This window comes from Chaetodon trifascialis, chromosome 12 (genome assembly GCF_039877785.1).
Source record: "Chaetodon trifascialis isolate fChaTrf1 chromosome 12, fChaTrf1.hap1, whole genome shotgun sequence".
NCBI classification, from domain to species: Eukaryota; Metazoa; Chordata; class Actinopteri; order Chaetodontiformes; family Chaetodontidae; genus Chaetodon; species Chaetodon trifascialis.
Genome location: NC_092067.1, coordinates 17999014 through 18020039, shown reverse-complemented (window position 1 = coordinate 18020039; position 21026 = coordinate 17999014). Strand labels below are relative to the sequence as shown.

Here is a 21026-nt window from a genome sequence, read left to right as displayed (position 1 = left end):
TGTTGACAGTCATGTTTCAGAGGTGGCCAAGGTGTTCGTCCAGATGTAAATTCTCATATTCCCTACTGGCATCTGCAATGTCAATCAGACTCAGAAGAAAATCAAAGTCATTTCTTTACAATTAAATGTTTTACAGGAGAATATATAACCAAGATCAGGTGGTAAAATAAGCTCAAGCGTCAAGTGGTTTTAAGAAAAATAACAAAAGTGAACAGTGTTTTACATAAATAATGCAGCAAGCTTCTCGCAAGAAAGACATGATGTGATGTTATGTTGTTCAGACTTTAAATTATGGCACACCCATCAGACAAATCTGTGCTTATTGACATGCAGTGCCGAAGGTGAATTCTTCACAATCAGACCAGTGGTGTCCGATGTCAAGAGGAAAAGATGCTGTGCCTAAAAAAAAAAAAGTGGGTTAAATCAGTTTTCTACATAAATGTGAACCTCTCTCCTGTTAAAAATCACTGCCATCTTGTTAAGAAAATAAGTTTTGTGAGACAGATGTACGACAAAGAACGTCAGATCAGCTAATTGCTCAAAATAAGAGGTCATTTGAAGACAGCGTTTGATTTGTTAAACGTGCTGAACATCATCGCCTGTATTCCAAAAGGTCATGTAATCTGGGTGAATAGGCTGCATGTCAGGCATTGAAGAGTCACTGATGCAGCAGATCAACAGCAGCAAAGTGAAAACCACTTCCTCTTAGCATTTTGTTGTCAGAGCTTCAACAGGCAGGTGATAATCTGTAAAGAGGCTGGTACTTTGTTTCCTCATCAATGTTTAGATGACTGTGTTAGTGCTGAGAAAATTGCCTGGTGCCTCTCTGGAGTCGAGCTGTTTCTGTTCACAGTCGTCAGTCGGGAGACAAAGCTCTGGATGGGTCGGCTGAAGGATGCAGTGCACAGCGTATAACTGTAAAATCTGAGTCTGCTGCCTTGACATGTCAGAAGTGTTAATGAAATACACTTGAGGGTCTTTGTGCTTTTGCAATATTGGAAGAAGTACTCAGACTTTAAGTTAAAGTAGCAATACAGTAGAGAAATACTCTGTTGCAGGTAATAGTCCTGCATTTGAAGTATTGTAATAAAGGTCAAAAGTAAAATTATGAATGTGCAGAATGGCCAATTTCATTATAATATTGCATGATAGTTATTGGTGTATTAATATGCACATCACTTTAATGCTGAGGCTGGTAAAGGTGGAGCTTTAACTTCCACTACTATATCAATAAAATTTTATATTAATCTAAAAAAATACAACTATGATCTGAACATTACAGGCATCTGTTCCCAGGTTACAAAATATAATAGTTATATTTGTATTTCAGTAACCTAAGGCACTCATTGTGTCTCACCAGCCATTTTTTTCAGGTCACAATCAAAATTATGCTTTTTTTTAATTAATGGGACAGATCATAATGAAAAGTTAGTGTCATAACTGTGTCTTTATTATGGTACTGCTTAATGAGCTTAGCCTGAAATTTGGAGTTGTTCAACGATGTGATTCCTAATTTGACTATTTTTAATGGCGGTGATGGAGCAGAGCAGTGAAGCGAAGCGTTGTTTGATTTGTCTCAAAGCTTTCATCAGTCTCTCGTGGCTGAAAAAACATTGCCTTTTTTTTTTTTTTTTTTTTTTTGAACTGCCGGACTTCCGATAACACCTGAAGGCAGCAAAGGCTGAGTGAAAACCTGTGTGTGTGTGTGTGTGTGTGTGTGTGTGTGTGTGTGTGTGTGTGTGTGTGTGTGTGTGTGTGTGTGTGTGTGTGTGTGTGTGTTAGCAGCAGCAGCAGCAGGAGGAGGAGGAGGAGGAGCCCGGGCTCCTCCGCTCTGATAACAGGCTGCTGCCTCCGCTCTGTTATCTTCCGTTCCCCGCCGTCGGAGCAGCGGACCTCCTCCGGACCTCCTTCAGGATTTATTCATTTCTTATGAAACTTCATCAGTAGCAGCAGCGCTCCTCTCATGGTGTCCCCGGGAGACTCCCCGGCCTCTATTCGACTTCACGGAAACTATCGGCGACCGTTTCGGGCTGTTGAAAATCATGGAAACGTGGTTTTTGAATCACGTCCTCGGTTTGTCTCTGTCGGTCCTCCTGCTGGGTCTGCCGGGGCCCCTCGGGGCAGGGACCCCCACTAACAACAGCACGGATTCGGTAACGGCAGGATTGTATTACTCAAGCGCCACAGATGAACTGAACGGCTCGGAAAACAATGCAACTTCAACTTCATCCTCCAGCGAGAGTTTATCACCATCACAGAGGAACATCCTGCTCACACACTCTGCAGAAACACACACTGCAGCTGCTGGAAACTTCGGTAAGATCACTGTCACCGAGGCCTGCAGGGGCAAGTGTTCACACACTGACTGAAGTTAGTTCACTTGGCTTCATTTACCCAAATTATCCCGTCTGAGAGCCTCTTTTCCCCGCGAAGTTATGGCTCTATAAATGTCCACTTTCCATTTCCACCCCGTTAAAACGAGCTCTGGCTGGAGGGTACAATAGAAACCCAGCAGCTATCTCAGCATCTTGCGTGGAATAGCAATTATAATTACAACTTTATATATCCAAAGTGAGGCTCTCCTGCTGTGTGGTAACGCCTTGAAATATGAATGAAAAAGATAGCTGAAGTGAAATCTCTGCTGCTGGGATGCATCCTGAGACACAACGAAACAAGTGCATTGCTTTGTGTGTGTGTGCGTCAGTATAAGTTATTTTTTAATGTAGATTTACCTCTTTATTATTCCTCCCTTGCTCTTTAAATTCTCAGAAATAGTTCCCCAGTGTTCCCAATGGCCACCAGTACTCCATTTAGTATCATAGAAGACAGAAAACAAGAAACTATTTACATGCATTGTGATGCTGGAACTGGTACATTTTTGGCATTTTTGGTTAAAAATTGAAGGAATTTAAAGAATTTAATGGTCAAACAATGAGCTAATTCAGCTCTGCTTCAGTATAAAAGTGTTTTTAAGGCTCATACTATGAGCTCTTTTAGTTAAACCATTTCAATAGACAGATAGATCGAATACTTTTCTGACCCCTTAAGGGACATTCGACACACCTTTAAGGAATTATACTTAACCCGTAAAATGTGTTTCACTGCTTTATCTGGTCAGACCCATTCATTCTGTCGGATGACGCCTAACATGAGGGAAATATCACATCTGATAAGCCTCCTCACTTCTTTTGAATTTGACTTGTGGTGCTGATGAAGCAGAGGCGTCGTTGTTGCCAGAAAAAGTCTTGACATTTGTTCGGAAGCTCATGCAGGTGTTGGGAAGGTGTGCTGGTCGAGCCGTTGCTTTTCAGAGACGGCAGTGTTGGTTTGAGCAGAAGCCACAGTCACCCATGTGGCCTGTACTTGTGGATTGCACCTGCTGTCCACCTGCACCATCAGCTCAAAGCAATTAAAGAGGAAATAGTGGAAGAATCATGAGCTTCAGCTAATAGATGTATGTTTATAGGAGAGCCAGCAGCAGTCTAGTTAATGTTTTTATCCTTCATATTGAGGGTTTCGGTGCAGTGCTGCAGTGCTGGAAGCAGAATACTGCAAAACCTAAACCTCAGACAGAGAGAAGAGGTTTAAATTGTGTGAATGAAGGATTTTCAAAGAGCCCAAAGTGACATCTTCAGACAGCTCCTTTTGTCCAACCAGCAGCCCAAAAAAACCCAAATGCTCTTCATTTATGACAAAGAAAATCAGCAAATCCTGATATTTAAGGAGCTGGAACCAGCAGATTTTTCTTGAAAAATAACAGAAACGATTAATTGAGTTCAGAATAGTTGGCGATGTCTAATCACGATGGTGGAGCCGTCCAACCACTGGCAAGCAGGACACCAATAAAAGTGTCCAGCATCAGACCTTTATTAGAGTTTGCTTCCAATGCAACTGCAGCAAGAGACGTCTCTTACTGTTAATATGTTACCATTATTACTGCTGCTCTCCTACCAGTGCGACAGTTTGCCATCCAGATTATGATGTTTTGTGTTGCTGGCTTCTGCATTTAAACCCAAATTGAGCCTGAATTCTAAATACACAAAGTTTAGTATGCATGAATCTGACCGTTTTACTGAGGTCCTGGTACTTTTTCAAGCTTTGATGGTGACGTCAGTGATAACTTTTTAAAATTTTTGTCCAGTGAGATTTGTGTTTGGTTTCTGTCATACTTGACTCATTCACACTGGGAGCTGCCCAGTATCATTCTGCAGAAACAACGCGAGGGCAAAATGCTTTGCTCAAAGGCAAAGAGCAGTTGTGATGCAGTGGAAATGATTCACTCTCCTTCCCCAGATTCACCTTTCCTGTCCTGAACCAGGTCTTCAGATCACAGTCATCTGGTGACAAACCCACACACTGAGCTCTGGATCTGAATCAGCTCACAGCATGTGGTCAATGACCAATATGATCTGCTGGCACTAAAACATCAAACGCTGCTGCGTCACACCACCGCCGTGCTCATTAATATGCTAAACGCGCTGCACTTGCCGAAGTTAACATGCAGGCCGCAGAGTTTCTGAAGCGTAGCAGATGTGAGAGGACGACACTGACAGCCATGTTAACAGTTGAGAGACAAACAGCAGAGAATCTGGGAGTGTCCGCCACTCGCTGCCAGCACCGCGTTCCAGTCTGAGTTTTGTTGCCCAGACTGCATCCAGAGAGAGAAAATAATAAAATGAGATAGACACATGCAGAGGAAGTGAGGGAGAGAGAGAATTAGAGTGCAGTGGCCCAGTTCTCCCCTCAGACTCTCAGTGGACGGGCTGTTCTGCAGCTGAACTCTCCCCTCCGCCGGTTTTGGATGGTGGCTGCTGGTCGCTGCGTGTTGGCGGTCGGGATGCCGTCCAGCGCCAACGCTCATCCTCAGTGGACTTCTCTCGTTCCGGTCCTGGGCTGTCTGGAGGCCGGCCAGACGACCGTCTGTCAGACAGCGCAGCATCATTGACAGGCAGAGAAAAAAACCTCTCTAGGCCAGAGAAAGACCTCACACAGACGTGCCCTGCAGACTTGGGTGTGAGTTTATTTTCTCACGTACACTTGATATTTTGCCGCTTCTGTTCAGCCCCTTGGATGCTCACTGTGTCATTTAAAGCTGCACAGTGGATATGACTGTGTAATGTGAAAAGGATCCCTCACAGCAATCAACCTGCAGAGAATTAACACCCTTCTCCTCAGCTCTATGGTGCATTTTAGCGTCTTTCAGCTCATTGTTTTGATTAGGGATGGGCATTTCAAGTGACTTCATATGCTAGCAGCTACGTAGCTTTTCCTGTCTTGTGTAATTGGGAGCACTTAAGGTTTCTTAAGACTGATGTGGCCTGGCTTGCAGCAAATAGTGGAGCAGTCTGATGAAGCATGGCAGCAGCAAACACACAGCTTATCTGGACACTTTCACACCCATTAGTATAACTGCACCTGCAGCATGTACTTCTCAGTGTCAGCCATAAGGCATCAGATGACAGGGGAGCAAAGTTAAAAAGCTACTTAGTGCACGTAACGGAGCGTGGAGATGAAAGGAAAGTAAATATTGGACTTATGATAATCAGGTGGCCAGAAACATGAATGCTAATGTTACCTGTGGTCTACTGGATGTGTAGAAATGTTTGCCATATAAATTTAAAAGATGATGCTGTGTCAATACTGTGTTTACGGCTTGCTCCACTGCCAAGGGGCCCAAAAAGATGGCTTTAAAGTAATAAAAAAAAATGTTTTGGGGGAGTTCCAGAGGCCTTGTCTAATGTAATTGCAGTGTAGGTTGACCTCTCTGCGTGGTTCCTGCCTGTCTCTACTGTCAGCTGTCAAAGGCAATCTGCTGAAAACACAGCATTAAAACAATAATCCCTGTCCCTGTAGCTACATTCTTTCTTGACACTTCACTTCTGGTTCTGTTTGGGTGTTTTTTTTATGACTTAACAACAACTTTGAGCCAGGCAAAAAAAAAAAAAAAAAAGAAAGAAACCCTCTCCACAGACACTGAACATGAAAACACACCCAGATCCATGGTGACACTGTTCTGCCTGTGCCTTGTGCTCACTCAGCTTTAGGAAGGAAATGGCTGATTCCCAGCGGAGACAGTCACCGCCATATTTAGGACCTCATGCCTTTGTTAGAGCAGACGAGCCCCGTTGCCAATTGTTCTCCACCCAAAATCGTTGCCCCTGCAGCAAGCAACACTTCTGACAGCATCTTCTGCCTTTCTGCAGCCTGTGCACAGGCTGGTGAGCCCCCTCTGGTGGCCACAGATGGAAGTGAGCTGCAGTAGTAGCAGTTTGTAATGCAAAGGAGAGAGAAACATATAATAACTAGTGCTGTCAATCGATTGAAATATTTAATCGCGATTAATCTCATGAATGTCATAGTTAACTTGCAATTAATCGCACATTTTTATCTATTCTAAAAGTCTCTTGAATTATCATTTTAATATTCATATCAACATGGAAAAGTGGATAGGCTTGCTTTGTGCAAATGTTTATTGAAAACAATGTGTAGTGTTATATTTCATACTAACATCCTCACTTTGAGCAGTCATTCACATTTGAAGCAAAATCCCACACAATTTAACTCAAAAAAAATAAATACTTGGTTACCAAAAAGCCCCTTCAACAACCCTTTCTAAGGGATCAAAACAGGGTGATACAAGATAAAGTTACAATGTGCACATCATTGTAAACTAGGACTCAGCCTATAGTGCAGTTAAACCATGGCTTAAACTTTCCTTTCTTAGGTTTCCTCTGAACATACAAGCAGTCAAACTATACTGCTCTTCTGTTTATTCACCAGAGGCTTATCAACCCAGCCTCTTGTTTCTTTCCAGAAAGAATGAACATTACTTGGCTATGGCTGCAGTAAGCTTGTTCTTAGTTGCGGTATCCATATGCCTCGGTCGAAAGCCATCCATTGTCGCCTGGTTTTGACAAGGAGGCAGCAGAGAATTCGCATTCGCCGTGTGTTTGGCCATCAAGTGGGATTTCAGACTGGATGTGCTATGGTGATAATTCAGTTCACACCAACAATACACACAGGTAACTTTGGTCTTGTCAGTCGACCCACCTGGCAACTTTTTGAAACTAAACCTTCCATTCAGAATCTTGTTCGCATCCATTTCGGCGTTTCGCGCTTGACGTCCACACAAACTGGTAGCCTACTCTTTTACAGCTAGCGAGCAGACAAGACCAAGCACGTGCGTGGGGCGTGCCTATTTTTTTGTTTCCGGTTTACAATCGGATCCTGTAGGTTTTCTTATGTTACTAGCAGTGGCCACAGCTTATAAAAAACTACAAGTTCACAAGGTCACAAACAGCGTTAATCTCGCGATAAAAAAAAATGACGCCGTTAAAATTGATTTGTGTTAACGGGTTAATAACACGATAATTTTGCCAGCACTAATAATAACATAATGAATATTGTTTTCTTGAAGAACTGAAGGTCAGCCGAGGCATTAAGAGTAGTGGAGTCATCAATATACTGTGAAAGGCCACAGCTAACAGTTGTTTTGACAATTAATCTGTTGGTTAGGGCTGCCATAAAAGATTGTTTTCATTTTGTGATTAGTCTGCTTATTTTTTTCAGTTGATGGATTATTGTTTAGTCTGTAAAGTGTGGGAAAATAGTCAGAATGCCGTCACAAGTTCCCATGTGTTCAACAAACTGTCAAAAATGATTCTGCTTACCGTGATGTAAAACAGATAGAAAAGCAGCAAATCCTCGTATCTCAGAAGTCTTGATGACATTCTTGGTATCTTAGCTTGATAAAATGCTTAAACAGCTTTTAAAAGATTCTGTCAATCAACCAACTGTTTAAGCAGTAATGCTGTGAGATAACATTCTGTAGGAAACATCCACCCTCATTTACTAAAAGCTTCTAATATTATACTGCTGCTGTTCGAAATCACAAAGAAAAGCTAGACTTGATAATGTTCTTTTTTTCTTTCTCCATAGAAACTGAGCAGACTCAAACCTTGACAGAAACAAGCAGCAGGCCACTAGAGGCCGTAAGTCTATCGACTGAGCCACTCACCTCCACCCTTGTTATAGCCACCGCTGCTGCTGCCGCCGCCGCCGGCAGCAGCAGCAGCAGCGGCAGCAGCAGCAGCAGCAGCAGCGGCAGCAGCAGCAGCAGCGGCAGCAGCAGCAGCAGCAGCAGCAGCAGCAGCAGCGACTGGAGGACCTGGAAGGTTAACACAGACCAGATGTCAGACGCCTCTCCTGCTGTGTCCCAGCAGGCTAGTCCCTGGATGTTGACAGAGGAGGCCAGGCTTCCCCAGGACAGCCCAGACACCACCCTCCGACAAGGTGATGCTTCATCCTCGATGACCCACACAGCCGTCCACACTGACAGCACCTACACGTCCACCACCATCAGCCGAGCAGGGGAGAGGACCCTGCTGTCTGTCACCTCCTCCTCCAGCAACAGCACCTCCTATGCCTTTACAGAGGAGTCCAGGTCCCATCAGAACCCCTCTACCTGGGGTGTTTCTTCCAGCGCTACAGAGACTGAGGACTACACCCACAGTGCTCCGTCCACCAGGACTGAGAGCGGGGACACCACGGACCAGCATATGACCCACTCCTTCAGTGGGATGTCTTCAGAGACTGGCGGCCCAGGGGGCCCCACAGGAACCCAGACTTTCAACAGACAAGCTAATGCCACCCAGCATCAACACGCCTCAACATCAGAGGAGACCTCAGACTCAACACCACCTCTAAGAGTGACAGAGCCCAGCACTGACCAATCTGAAGTGTCTGTTTCCTCCATACCTCCCGTAACCTCACCCGCAGAGGGTCCCACATACACCTCAGGGACAGACCAGCGACTGGGGTCTAGTGTTGGAACCTCCACTGAGTCCTCCACTGGAGTCCACAGCTCCAGCACTCAGAACCAGGAGGGCACTGAGGGGGTTTCATCCCAGACCAGCGAGCAAAGCGTGGGGTTTGGTCTGACCACAGGACCCCCCACAGTCAGCAGCAGTACATCTGACCTGGGCAACTCTCTAACAAACACTCCAGTGCTGGTTACAGAGGTCTTCCTCACCACCACACCTGTCACCGTCACAGAAAGGTACCTTTTATTGTTTACTGAAGGTTGTGCTTAATTAATGGTTATTAATTGATTTAATTGAAAATAGCACAAAGTCAACATGTCAAATGTTGAAACTGTTTTAGAAAATGATATCCTCATTTACTATTTGATGCCAGCAACATGTTACAAAAATCTTTTATCAGTGGCAACAAAAGGAAACAGCTGGTGGATCATCTCACAGTTAATTGGGTTAACTGGTAACAGGTGAGTAACTTGACTGGGTATAAAAAGAGGCTCCCGGAGAGGCCAAGTGTTTCTGAAGTAAAGATGGGGAGAGGTTCATTAGTCTGTGACACTCTGTGCTGCCAAATAGTGCAACAAATTAAGGATTTGTTTTCTCTATGTACATTGCGAAGAATTTGGGGATTTCACTGTCTGCAGTACATGATGTTAAAAAACACAAGGGACAAGGCCCAAAACCAACACTGGCTGGCTGTGATGTTCAGGCCGCTGCTTTGAGAACAGACACGATTCTGTAGTGGACATCACTGCGTGTGCTCAGAACTCTTCCAAAACCCGTCGTCTGTGAGCACAGTTCATGGCTGCATCCACAAATGAAGCTGAGTATGAACCAGATCCAGAGAGCTGCCGCCTTCTCTGAGCTCATTTCAGATGGACTGAGGCGAAGTGGAAAACTGCTGGCATCAAATTCTAAATGAGGACATCATTTTCTAATGAAAATAGTTCTCGTTTGAGTTCTTGTCAGTCTGGATTGATTTATTTTCTCTTTAACAGACCACATGTAACAGAGGAAAACACTTCCAAAGCCCCTGCCTCCACCACCACCGCCGCTACCACATCCCCCCTACCCTCATCCTCATCCTCCAGGTTCAGTAGCACCACCAGCAGCTCTGCTCCAGGATCGCCTACCGCGGCCACCATCCCGTACACTCCTCCCTCCACCACAGCCTCCACCCTGGCCCTGCAGACCAGTGCAGCGCACCCAACCCACCGCACGTCATCCAGCCAAACCCAGGGGCCCTCGACGGGCATGGCTAACACCCCAAACGCCACCACCCTGCAGATAGAAACGAGCACGGGCACTCTGGGAATCACCACAGCTCATAGTCAGCACATCACCACCACCTACACCCACAGCACCCCAACCGAGAGTACGGAGCCTCTGCGGACCACCGGGACGCAGACAGACAGAGGAACCACAGAGCCGGTGGTGACGACATCACCCACTGATGTCAGATCCACCAAGGCACCTCCTCCACCACCGAGTCAGTGGTTTACATGCTTCCATCATTTTAACTAGCAATGCTTGGCATGCGGCTTTCAGCGGATGTGGATGTAAATGTTGTTCTTTAGGCCATTATAAGGTATAAAGTTAGACTGAGAATGCACAAAAAATGATTGGCAGTGTAACAGATTTCAGTTTATAGCAACAAAAAAGAAAAAAGAATAACACTGAAGAAGGTGATAGTGATGCACAAATTCCTCTCATGTGCAACTTATGATGCTTATTATACTGCACTGACCTTTTTAGTCGATTGTATGAGAGCAGCACTGAGAATGATGCAAAAAGCACACCTTTCACAAAAATAGAAAAATCCTGCAGTTAAACTGAAATATGCGCTATAAATAACTGCCATTAGGATTGGTGAGACCAAATGATTTTCGGCGTGAAACCACTGCATGTGCCGAATGATTACACTGTTTTTAAGGGATCAGTTTCATCTCTCATTTTTAAAACGCCCGCTCCCCTCTCTGAACTCCAGGAAACCCCTGCGTGTCAAACCCTTGCATGAACGGGGGGATGTGTGTGAGCGATAAAGAGCATCAGTACACCTGCCACTGTCAGCAGGCGTGGACAGGACAAACCTGCAACCAGGGTGAGTTTCTCCTCTTCTCCCTGACATTCTGATAGCTTCAGGTTAGTATTCATATTGTAATAACAATAGTAATATTGTAACCCGCATGTGTTCAGATATGGATGAGTGTGAGAGGGACCCCTGCCCCGTCGGGTCCAGGTGTGTGAACACCCGAGGCTCCTTCAGCTGTGCATGTCCGCTCGGCTTCGACCTGGAGGACGGACGCACCTGCACCAGAGGTAAAACCTTAAATTTCTACCTATAATCTAGTCACAGATGATGAAAGTGCTTCTTAATAATATTTTTTTTCCTCCACAGCAAAGACGTTTCTGGGGACTTTCAGCGTCAACAGGCTGCCTCATGACCCCACTATCTTCAAGAGCAGCACCGTGCATGAGATCCAGAGAGAGATCATTCAGCTGGTGAGACGCAGTAAACATCACTGCATCGTCTCATTGCTGAGAAAATCTCCATCGGGCTTATGTCTGTTTATGTCTGACACACACTCTCTTCCTGCCTCCTCCTCAGCTCAATGCTTCTTTGTCAGTCCTCCGAGGTTACAGCCGCTCACTGCTGAGTAAGAAGTAAGTTCTTGCCATCACTTTTTCAAATTTTCTGTAATTTCTTGTTATGCTGTCAAAATCACATCAGGAAAAAGGTGCTTAGAAATTTACTGTAGCAGAATTTGGCCTTCATTAGTGTAAATCTACCGTGTCAGATACTTTCAATAGTTATCTATTTGGAAAATTAGTTTTTGTTGGGATCGCAATGATGATGATGCAGCATGGCCATTTTATCCTCTGTATTGATCTCTGGGCTCTCTGTCCACAGAGAAGAGGACGGGGTTCGTATCTCAGCTGTCAACATGTTTTCCATCTCCACTAATGTGACGAGTGCTGAGGTCTACAACAGCATCCAGATGTCTCTCAGCAACTGCAGCTCCTCGCTGGCCCACTGTCGGATGGTCCTGCACCACCAGCTCACCTATCACGGTAAACGCAGCAGCCAGTTATCATAATGAACACTATCATGTGTATTTCTACTCATTTTAGCTAAGTTTAATACAGTGTTTACTATTTTAAGTGAGGGCGGATCACCAAAAGTAGCTGTTAGTATGTTTACAGCCACCAGAGGGCACAATTTAGCCATAAATAGCTTCATCGTGACTAGTGCCGTGATGCATTTGAGACAATATTGCACAGAATTCAAAAAGAGGATGATGAGCTTGAGCTGACATATTCAGTCACAGTTTTACATAGGACTAGCCATGTGGTCCAAGCCGTGGTCAGATTCCTGTGTAGCTGTACTCACGGCTGTTTGTGTCCTCTCTGTGTTGCAGTGGAAAGTCTGTGTGTGGCCCAGAAGACTCAGTGTGACACTGAGCGCTCCACCTGCGCAGACAGCAGCGGCACCGCCCACTGTCAGTGTCTTCAAGGATACTACAAACACAACCCAGAAGACCTGTCCTGCTTAGGTGAGTGTGTGTCAGCTGCTTCACTGTGAGTGCGTGTGGTGCTTGAAATTAAGGAACACAGAATATTAGCAAAACAACATTAGCTTTCTAACTCTTTATCAAACTGTGCAATTGGATGTGTTTCAGAATGTGGGGACGGCTACAAGCTGGAAAACGGCACCTGTGTTCCGTAAGTTCAACACTTTTTTTCGTCTCCGGATGAATCCAGTAACACTGAGAGATTTAAGAGCACATTCTCACTGCAGGTTGTGTTTCTGCTTTTCAGGTGCATGTTTGGATTTGGAGGATTCAACTGTGGAAATTGTAAGTTTTCCCTAAAAAATCCTCAACAGGACAAACTTTTTTTGTTAACTTAAGTCACAAATTCGACATTAAAGCTTAGCATTTAACATCTTGTTTGACTTTGCAGTTTACAAGCTGATTGCAGTTGTGGTGTCACCTGCAGGGGGCGCTGTGCTCCTCATCCTCATCATCGCTCTCATTGTCACCTGTTGCAAGTATGACTGCTGCTACTGTTAGCACAAAAACTACGCTCGGTTTACAATGCAGTTCTCTTTTTTTAAGTAACTTAAAGGATCAGTTCAGCAAAGGTTTAACTTGTTGAAAATGTCTCATCTCCAAGGAAAGACAAGAACGACATTAACAAGATCATCTTCAAGAGTGGAGACCTGCAGATGTCCCCGTACGCAGACTTCCCCAAAAGTAACCGCATATCCATGGAGTGGGGCAGGGAGACCATAGAGATGCAGGAGAACGGCAGCACCAAGAACCTGCTGCAGATGACCGACATTTACTACTCGGTAAGTAGACATGCAGCATCCGTTTTGTCTCCTATCCGCTCCACTTGTCCTCATTGTTTGGACACAACTGATAAGTCACTATATTAGACAAAAGGAGCCTGTTAATTAAACACATCTGATACATTTTCTCTCTTTCTGTGCTCTTTCCTCCAGCCTGCGTTGCGTAACTCAGACCTGGAGAGAAACGGCCTGTACCCGTTCACCGGCCTGCCGGGTTCTCGCCACTCGTGTATCTACCCCGCCCAGTGGAACCCCTCCTTCATCAGTGACGACTCACGACGAAGAGACTACTTCTAAATGCTCCACCTTGAACGAACACACACACACACGCACACACATACAGAAACGTACCATCTCTTATACTGATGTGTCACGATGGTTTTCTGTCAAAGTGTCCATTCTAATGTGTGGGCCCATCTGCATTCAGGGCTGCATGCTAACTACAGTATGAAAATATGTGTGTGCGTGTGTGTGCGTGCATGCATGTCATGAAAGTGCACATTTTTGCAAGTAAAATGTTTCCTGCGAGGGCTCTTGTGTGGACGTTTCAGCGTTTCTGCATGTCTCAGCTCGTTTACTTCAGCTCAGGCGTCACATTGCTGCAGTCGCGCTGAAGAGTCCCTGATGTGTTTTTACAGACAGTTTGCAGGCGCTTGAAACGTGCGTGATCCACGCATCATAAACATGCAGCATATCTGCTGATGCGTTGCTGCTGTCTGGTAATGCAGTGCAGGTTTGCTCGAAATGTCTGCATTAATGCACAATGATAGAGAAAAGCAGACTCACCCACAGAAATGAATGTGAATTGTTGATTGAAGTCAATCAGTGTTGCTCAAAGTCAGGAAGGCGGGAAAAAAATGGCAGTGATGTAAAGTGCATGTGATGTGCAGCGAATGGGCTGGAGCGTGCAGAAACACTGAAATGGTCCTTACAGTGCTGAAATCTAAAATAAAATGTGCGTGCCACTGCTGTGATTTGAAAATAATCCATTTCTGCTAATAGTCTGCATATAAAGTAGGAAACATCAACAAACCACTGAAGGATGCACAAAGTTCGGTTTTATGCCAAAAGAAACTGAGGAACGAATTTTGATGCCAACGTTTATTTATTCCCCGTATGTCCACGTCCTTGACACGTAGCATAATGGACATCTCATGCAAGCACACTGACGGACTAAAGAGGGGTAGATCTGTGGCCTTAAGTGTGTATGTGTCTGTCTGTGTGTGAGAGAGAGCGCGTGTCTGAAGTGTTGGTGTGTGTGAGGTGTGTGTATGCGTGCGAGGAGTAATTATCTGTATCCCAGAAGGATCATAGCTGTCAGTGAGTGCTTGAATGTAAAGATGTATCATAATTAGTTTGCAGTTTCTGACATGGAGAATCATTTTTTTGTGTTTTCTTTCTGTGTGTTCATATGATCTGTGGATTCTGGCGTTTTAGTCAGATGTGCTTATTTAAATAAAAAAAAATTGCGCCACAATTTTTCTCTGAGTCTTTTTTTTAGGTTTTTTTTTTTTATTTTACTTTATAATCAACACAATTTGTACAGTTCGAGCCTGAATTTATACAGCTTTCAGTTGCTCCCACAAAATTGAATGTGTTGCACACTTAATGCCACACAGAGCAACAAGAACAGAACAATAAAATATACTTTTGAAACAAATAATGTTCATGTTTTAGTTTACATTTTTAAATCCCACTTATAGCAGTCAGTGCTTACAGCTGGATGTTGTTTAAAGTCTTTTTAAAATCAGGAGGGATGTGTAACTGCAGCATAAAAATGAAAGCAATCTGTGTGATTTAAACAAAATGTACATATCTATCCATCCATTTTCTATGCCGCTTATCCCTTTCGGGGTCGCAGGGGGGCTGGAGCCTATTTTGGCTGTCAACTGGCGAGAGACGGGGTACACCCTGGACCGGTTGCCAGCCGATCGCAGGGCACATACACACAACCATTCACACTCACACTCACACCTAGGGGCAATTTAGAGTCACCAATCAACCTAATGAGCATGTTTTTGGTCTGTGGGAGGAAGCCGGAGTACCCGGAGAGATCCCACACATGCACGGGAAGAACATGCAAACTTCACACAGAAAGGTCCGACCCGGGAATTGGGTCCTGCGACCTTCTTGCTGTGAGGCACGCGCACTACCTGCTGCGCCACCGTGCAGCCCTGTACATATCTACATTATCTAAAACAGATCCGTGTTTTTCTTATGTGTGCACGTTGTCTCTGGACTTTGCGTCAGTGGTACCATCTTGTCCACATTAGAATAATTTGTCTTTGGTGTCCCTTCTGCACAGTACACTGGTACTTCCTAGTTGTTAATATACAGCAGCATCAGTTCCATATTCAAGAGATGCAAAAACATTCCCCTAATTTGTAAGACAAAGATATTCTATATGGATAAAGTTTTTACATGTGCTCTGGTCCATTGAAGTTGCTTTCCTATAGGGATGTGTAGTTATTGGCTAAGCAACATATAGCTCACCACTACTTTGGGTACTTTGAAGGCCCAGTGCATACTTGGATAAGCTCCAAGCCCCAGTTACACTGGAAAAGTTTACCTAAACAGGAAAAAATAAATAATATAAATATCTAAAATTTGGATGGCGTCTTCCTAAATATACCATTATTTGACTGATGGTAGATACTGAAGGAACTCGCTCAGTTACAGTAAGTCAAATCCATGGATTCTTTCAGATCCACATGTAGTAATAAAAGAGTGAGCAGCAGAGAAGAAGGCAAAAGGGCAAACATTGTAAGCACAATAACATTAATGAGGGATGATGTTTTAAAGGGAAAAACATGAATTATATTTCAACAGATTCACTGTGTTGACAAGTGACAATGACAGGCCTGTAATCTGAATATCTCCACCATATTATTTGTTTCTCTGCTGTTTTTTCTTTCTTTCTAGATGCTGTATAAACAAAAGGCTGAAGCTGAATGCCGTTCAGGGCACAGGGAAAAGATTTTTAATGTAGCATATCTGCGTAATGAAATATGCAAAAAGCCTCAAATTTAGTAAACTTTGCATGAGTATTGTGTCCAAAACAGGTCTATGATTTTGTTTTTGGTCTGCATGTCAGGATCCCAACCCCCAGCAACCCCCAGAGAGCAACACAATGCTATTTCTAAAACTGGAAAATGATGACTAACATGACTGTGCGGCGTTCCACATACATGTTATCGGGTAAGGTGCATGTCAGAAACATATGCTACATTGATATTCCTTCCTTTGCGGATTCAGTCGTTTACATAATGATTTTCTGTTCTGACTGCTCTGACTATTGGCCGCTCTGGTCCATTTCCATTTGTTTCCTGTGTCCCTATAAGGTCTCGTGCAGTCTAAGGCTGGAAAGACACGAGCACACACACAGAGGCACAGCTTCCGCCTGATATTCTGACTTTTCTAAACCACCAATGGAACATCAATACGCTGAACCGGACGAGCAGGCTTTCTTAGCAGTCAATGGTCCTCTCATCTGCTTCAACCTCGCTGCAAACATCTTCTATGCGTGGTGCTTGATCTTCCCACCGTCCAACAGACGAAGACTCAAGCAGCCTTTAAAGATGCTACTGGGACTTCTTGTCTGGTGCTCAATTATTTATTCTGTCTCAATGGTCGTAATCTACGGTGTGGTGAAGCAAAATCGAAGCTTTGAATTGATAATTGTTCTGTGGATGACGTTTCTGTGCTATGTGCACAACAGCATGACGTGCTCTGTTTGGCTGAACTTCTACTACTACGTCCAGATCGTCCCTTCACGGCGAGCTCTTTCGGTCTGGCTGAAGAAGAACATCAGGCCTGTCATCTACATTGCTGTGTTTCTTGATGGGCCCTTTTTTTCCATCAGCAGTGCTGTGAGTGTTGCTGATATGTTAGTCCGATCCTCCAAGGCGTTGACTGAAATCAACAGTACATGGATTGGATGTCAGATTGATGAACTGCACCTTGCAAGCAGCATTTGCGTCGTCATTGTCAAAGTACATATCTTGGGCTGTCTGTGTATAATGATGTTATCTAGCTTTTCCACCTTCCACTACCTGCAGGGACACATAAGACGCGTGGCGCAGGGCACTCCGAGGGTTCAAAGTCAGATGAGAGTCACCATCACTGGGGTCTCTCAAGGAGCGCTCTACCTCCTCTACAGCACCTTCTATCTTTTTGATTCATTCGCCTCCATCTTGTTCTCGGACATGGCCGTCAGTCTTTGGGTCTCCTTCACAGTCACCTCGCTGTACATATCAGGCACCACGGTCAACCTGGGCATCGGTCAGACCACATTCAGGAAAAGGGCAGCCGAGGTGTGGAAAGCACTCAAAGCCCTGTGCTGTGTTGGCGTGGTAACAAATGATGTGAAAATGCACACCAGCTAGTTGACATCCGGTGAAATAGCTCATCCTCTAGCTGTCGATGTCCAAATGTCACTTTGATTGGAGGGCGTATGATATGGTAGTGCTTGATACAAGCATCTTTATACAGTGTGAGGTTTCATTTGGTGAAATGTTCTGGTCTATGGAATAGCAATAGCGATAAATAAATTAATAACATGGCGTTTTCTATATGATTTCACAATAATAGGCTTTATTTGCATATTCTAATTTGCATGTGATGCAAATACCTCAGATTTGCTACACTGAGCAGAGCTGGAGAGCCTCGCAGGTTTAGTATGTAAGAGCACTATATGGGAAGAAGACACCGAGATGGAAACAACAAAGTGAAGATGGATGAAAGGGATCTTCCAGCAATGTGCAGCTGAATCAGGTGCCTCTCAGAACAGAGAAACCTCAGAGGGGAAAAAAGGACTGGAGCTCGCTGACTGACCTGCAAGCTGCAACCTTTGATACTGCAAACAGACTGACGTTTCAACACGGCTGCGTCTTCATCAGAGTCAAACTTGAGGATGGACTTTCTCACCTGTGGCCTGATTAATGGGACTTTAATTATTCTCAACATCATAGCTAATGGTTTTTTCACCTTTTGCATGGTCTTCCCACTTCACAGAGAAAGGATCAAGCAGCCTCTGAAGAGTCTCCTGGCGTCTTTGATTTCCTGTACAATGACTTACATGACTGCAGCCACTGTGCTGTTCTTCGTCAAGACCACAGACGACAACCTGTATTTCATGCTAGCCTCATTCATGGTGTTTGTCTGCAGTTTTTCTCTTAGTATGACCTCCTCTGTTTGGCTGAACTTCTTCTACCAAACCCAGATTGTACCTGCACACAGAGCCCTCTTCATGTGGATTAAGAAGAATATCAAAGCCATCATCTACTGCATTTTGCTTTTTGAGAGAATACTCACTTTGTGTGATTGTGCGGTTGTGCTTATAGACCTTCATGCTTCAAATTATCTTACTCCCGATGGTTTCAGTTACAATTCCACAGTGCATCACAACATGGTATATTCCCAAATACCTTCACCTGAATTGGGAATTGCGCTCCTAATTTTGATTTGCTTATTGAAGACCCACTACTTAATCTGTCTGTGTGTTATGGTGATGTCTAGTGGTTCTACTGTAGTCTACCTGTGCAAACACATGCGTCGTATGGCAGCAAATGGTCAGCCCTTCTCCTGCCCACGGTTGAGAAGTCAGGTGAGGGTTACCATCACGGGCATCCTGCAGGGAGTCCTGTATGTGTTCTGTGCTATATGGACTATGTACAAAATTTTTTCTGGGCAAATTTCAACCATATACGGCTTTTCGTATGCCCATTTCACTGTCATCAACTTGTACATGACAGGTACGACGTTCAACCTGGGAGCCGGTCAGGGTGTATTCAGGCAGAGAGCAGCAGACATCTGGCTCAGAGCAGCTGAGTGGTGCAAAGCACCTAAAGTACAAGAGTCTGAACAAGGAGGATGATTGGAGATGACACTGGTGAGATGAACTTACTTTAAGGCACTTTCTTATGAATCTACATATATGCAGTCTGCCCCTGTAACTTGTAATATTAATGGAGGAGGTCAGACACAATGACTGCTGTTGTGTTTTAAAGGTAAAAACATGTAGATTTGCTTTTGTGTCAACACAATTTAGGAGCATTTATAAGAAATTTTTAGACAAAATATTTGCTCATGTTAACTCTCTGTCTTGCAACAAAAAAGTGTGTTGCATGGTTGTTGCTCGCTTTAAGCTTTTTTTCTTACTCAGATATAATATGTGTAATGTAGGTCCTATTTACACCTCAAATGTATAGGAGCAATTATTTTGTAAAATACAGTTAGGTGAAGATGGAATCTCGATAAGTATACGCTTTACTTTAAGTCCTCCCATTTAGCATTGTCATATATATAAGCATGAAATAAATTACTTTTAACACACTACAATGTAGTTGCATGTAGATTTAGTGACTATCTGTATAGTATCTGTATTGAACAAGAACTCTAACTCCTCATATGGCACCCATAAGCAGAGGCTGGTGTATCCACAGATAATGAATGACAATATAAATATGCCACCATTGGAGAGATTACTGTACATCAATGAACACTTTAAAATGTCCTCATATCAGCTTACAACTTCATTATTAATAAGCCATATTAAATGTTTAAATAGCGGTTCTGAATGCTAAATGCTGGTTAATGGGTTTATGCTTCCACCAGCTGCTGTCACTGCACATCATGTTGTGTTTATGCTGGCAAATCCTCCAAATCACATTTAAGGCACTTAAAGGGCAAAATATTGTAAATGATAACAATACCTTCTGTCAGTGATTTTACTCTTTGATGCTGAGGTTAAAGATGTTGCCTTCATGATCAGTCAGGAATGTCTGTGATCTGACATGTACACATCTAAGATGTGTCGAAGCCTTAACTGCATACAGCTTCTGTGCTGCGTCTGCTTAATAAACATATCACTGAAAACCCTTACTTTAGTCAGCATTTTTTTTTTTTTTTTGTTGTTCCTGTCACATCTGGGTGCATTGTCAGAATCAGGCACCAAATTCAGATCATTTGCCTGATGTTGGTCCTTTAACCTCACATGATACTGATACTGTTTGAGCTTTCTCACAAGATGCTGCAACTTCATGTTTAAATTTCTAAAAACTTAAGTCATTGTGATTGTAAAATCAATTATGTCAACACAATGGAAAATAATCACGTTGGGAAAAAACATATTCTGACTGGCATGAGATGTAGATGCCTCAGCACAGAGTTTGAATGCCTCGCTGGTTTTATTTGTAAGAGTACTACAACAGGAGAGGACACTTCTATTTCAGCCCTTCTGTCCGCATGTTCAACGGTCAGGTGAGGGTCACTGTCACTGACATCTGCAGGGAGTCCTGCATGTGCTCTGTGCTGTGTGGACTGTGTGTGACTCCATTTCCTCCCTGTTCATCAGTCCATGTACCCATTTCACTGTCATCACCTTGTACATTGAAGGCAATATGTTCAACCTGGGTGTATTCAGGCAGAGAGCAGCAGACATCCGGCTCAGGGCAGCACAGTGGAGCAAGGAGCCTGAAGTACAGTCTGAACAAAGATGATACTGAAGCTCAAACCAGAGGACCTGGACAAAGATCAGATCACGAATGATTTAACCCACATACATTACAAGCTGCTCCTCAAGCTTCAGAGCCTCCTTGTAGTAAAAGAGTATTTTTGAGGTGTAATAGTGCTACTTTTGCTTAAGTAAAGGACCTGAATACTTCCTCCACTACTGATAATTTGCAAAGATTCAACAGTAAAACATTAAGAGTGATAACAATACATTTCTGTCACTGATTTTGCCCTTTGATGCTGACAGAGGTCAAACGCTCAAAGATGTAACCTTCAATGTCTGTCGGACATATTGCAGTCTAGGTTAAACGCACATCAACGACTTTTGTAATGTAATTATGAGA

The 21026-nt window shown here is 43.8% G+C and overlaps 2 protein-coding genes across 3 annotated transcripts; both read left to right on the top strand.

The window, feature by feature from the left end:
- The first annotated feature begins 1867 nt into the window (after window positions 1-1867).
- On the top strand, window positions 1868-14646 carry heg1 (heart development protein with EGF-like domains 1). Of its 2 annotated transcripts, none has more exons than XM_070976647.1 (14): window positions 1868-2316; window positions 7939-9058; window positions 9815-10305; window positions 10804-10917; window positions 11013-11135; window positions 11215-11318; window positions 11425-11480; window positions 11728-11888; window positions 12236-12370; window positions 12497-12539; window positions 12636-12673; window positions 12780-12867; window positions 12993-13170; window positions 13324-14646. In XM_070976647.1, the coding sequence occupies exons 1-14, from the start codon at window positions 2043-2045 to the stop codon at window positions 13465-13467; spliced, it is 3069 nt and encodes a 1022-aa protein (XP_070832748.1). In that variant the 5' UTR covers window positions 1868-2042; the 3' UTR covers window positions 13468-14646. The 2 variants fall into 2 exon arrangements, with proteins under 2 accessions (XP_070832748.1, XP_070832747.1); XM_070976646.1 differs by having other exon boundaries at window positions 1917-2316; window positions 7939-9062; window positions 9813-10305.
- A 3703-nt stretch (window positions 14647-18349) lies between these two features.
- Window positions 18350-19045, top strand: tas2r201.1 (taste receptor, type 2, member 201, tandem duplicate 1). The gene has a single exon (XM_070976556.1). It carries the CDS (start codon window positions 18350-18352, stop codon window positions 19043-19045), a length of 696 nt encoding a protein of 231 aa, XP_070832657.1.
- Window positions 19046-21026: the final 1981 nt, after the last annotated feature.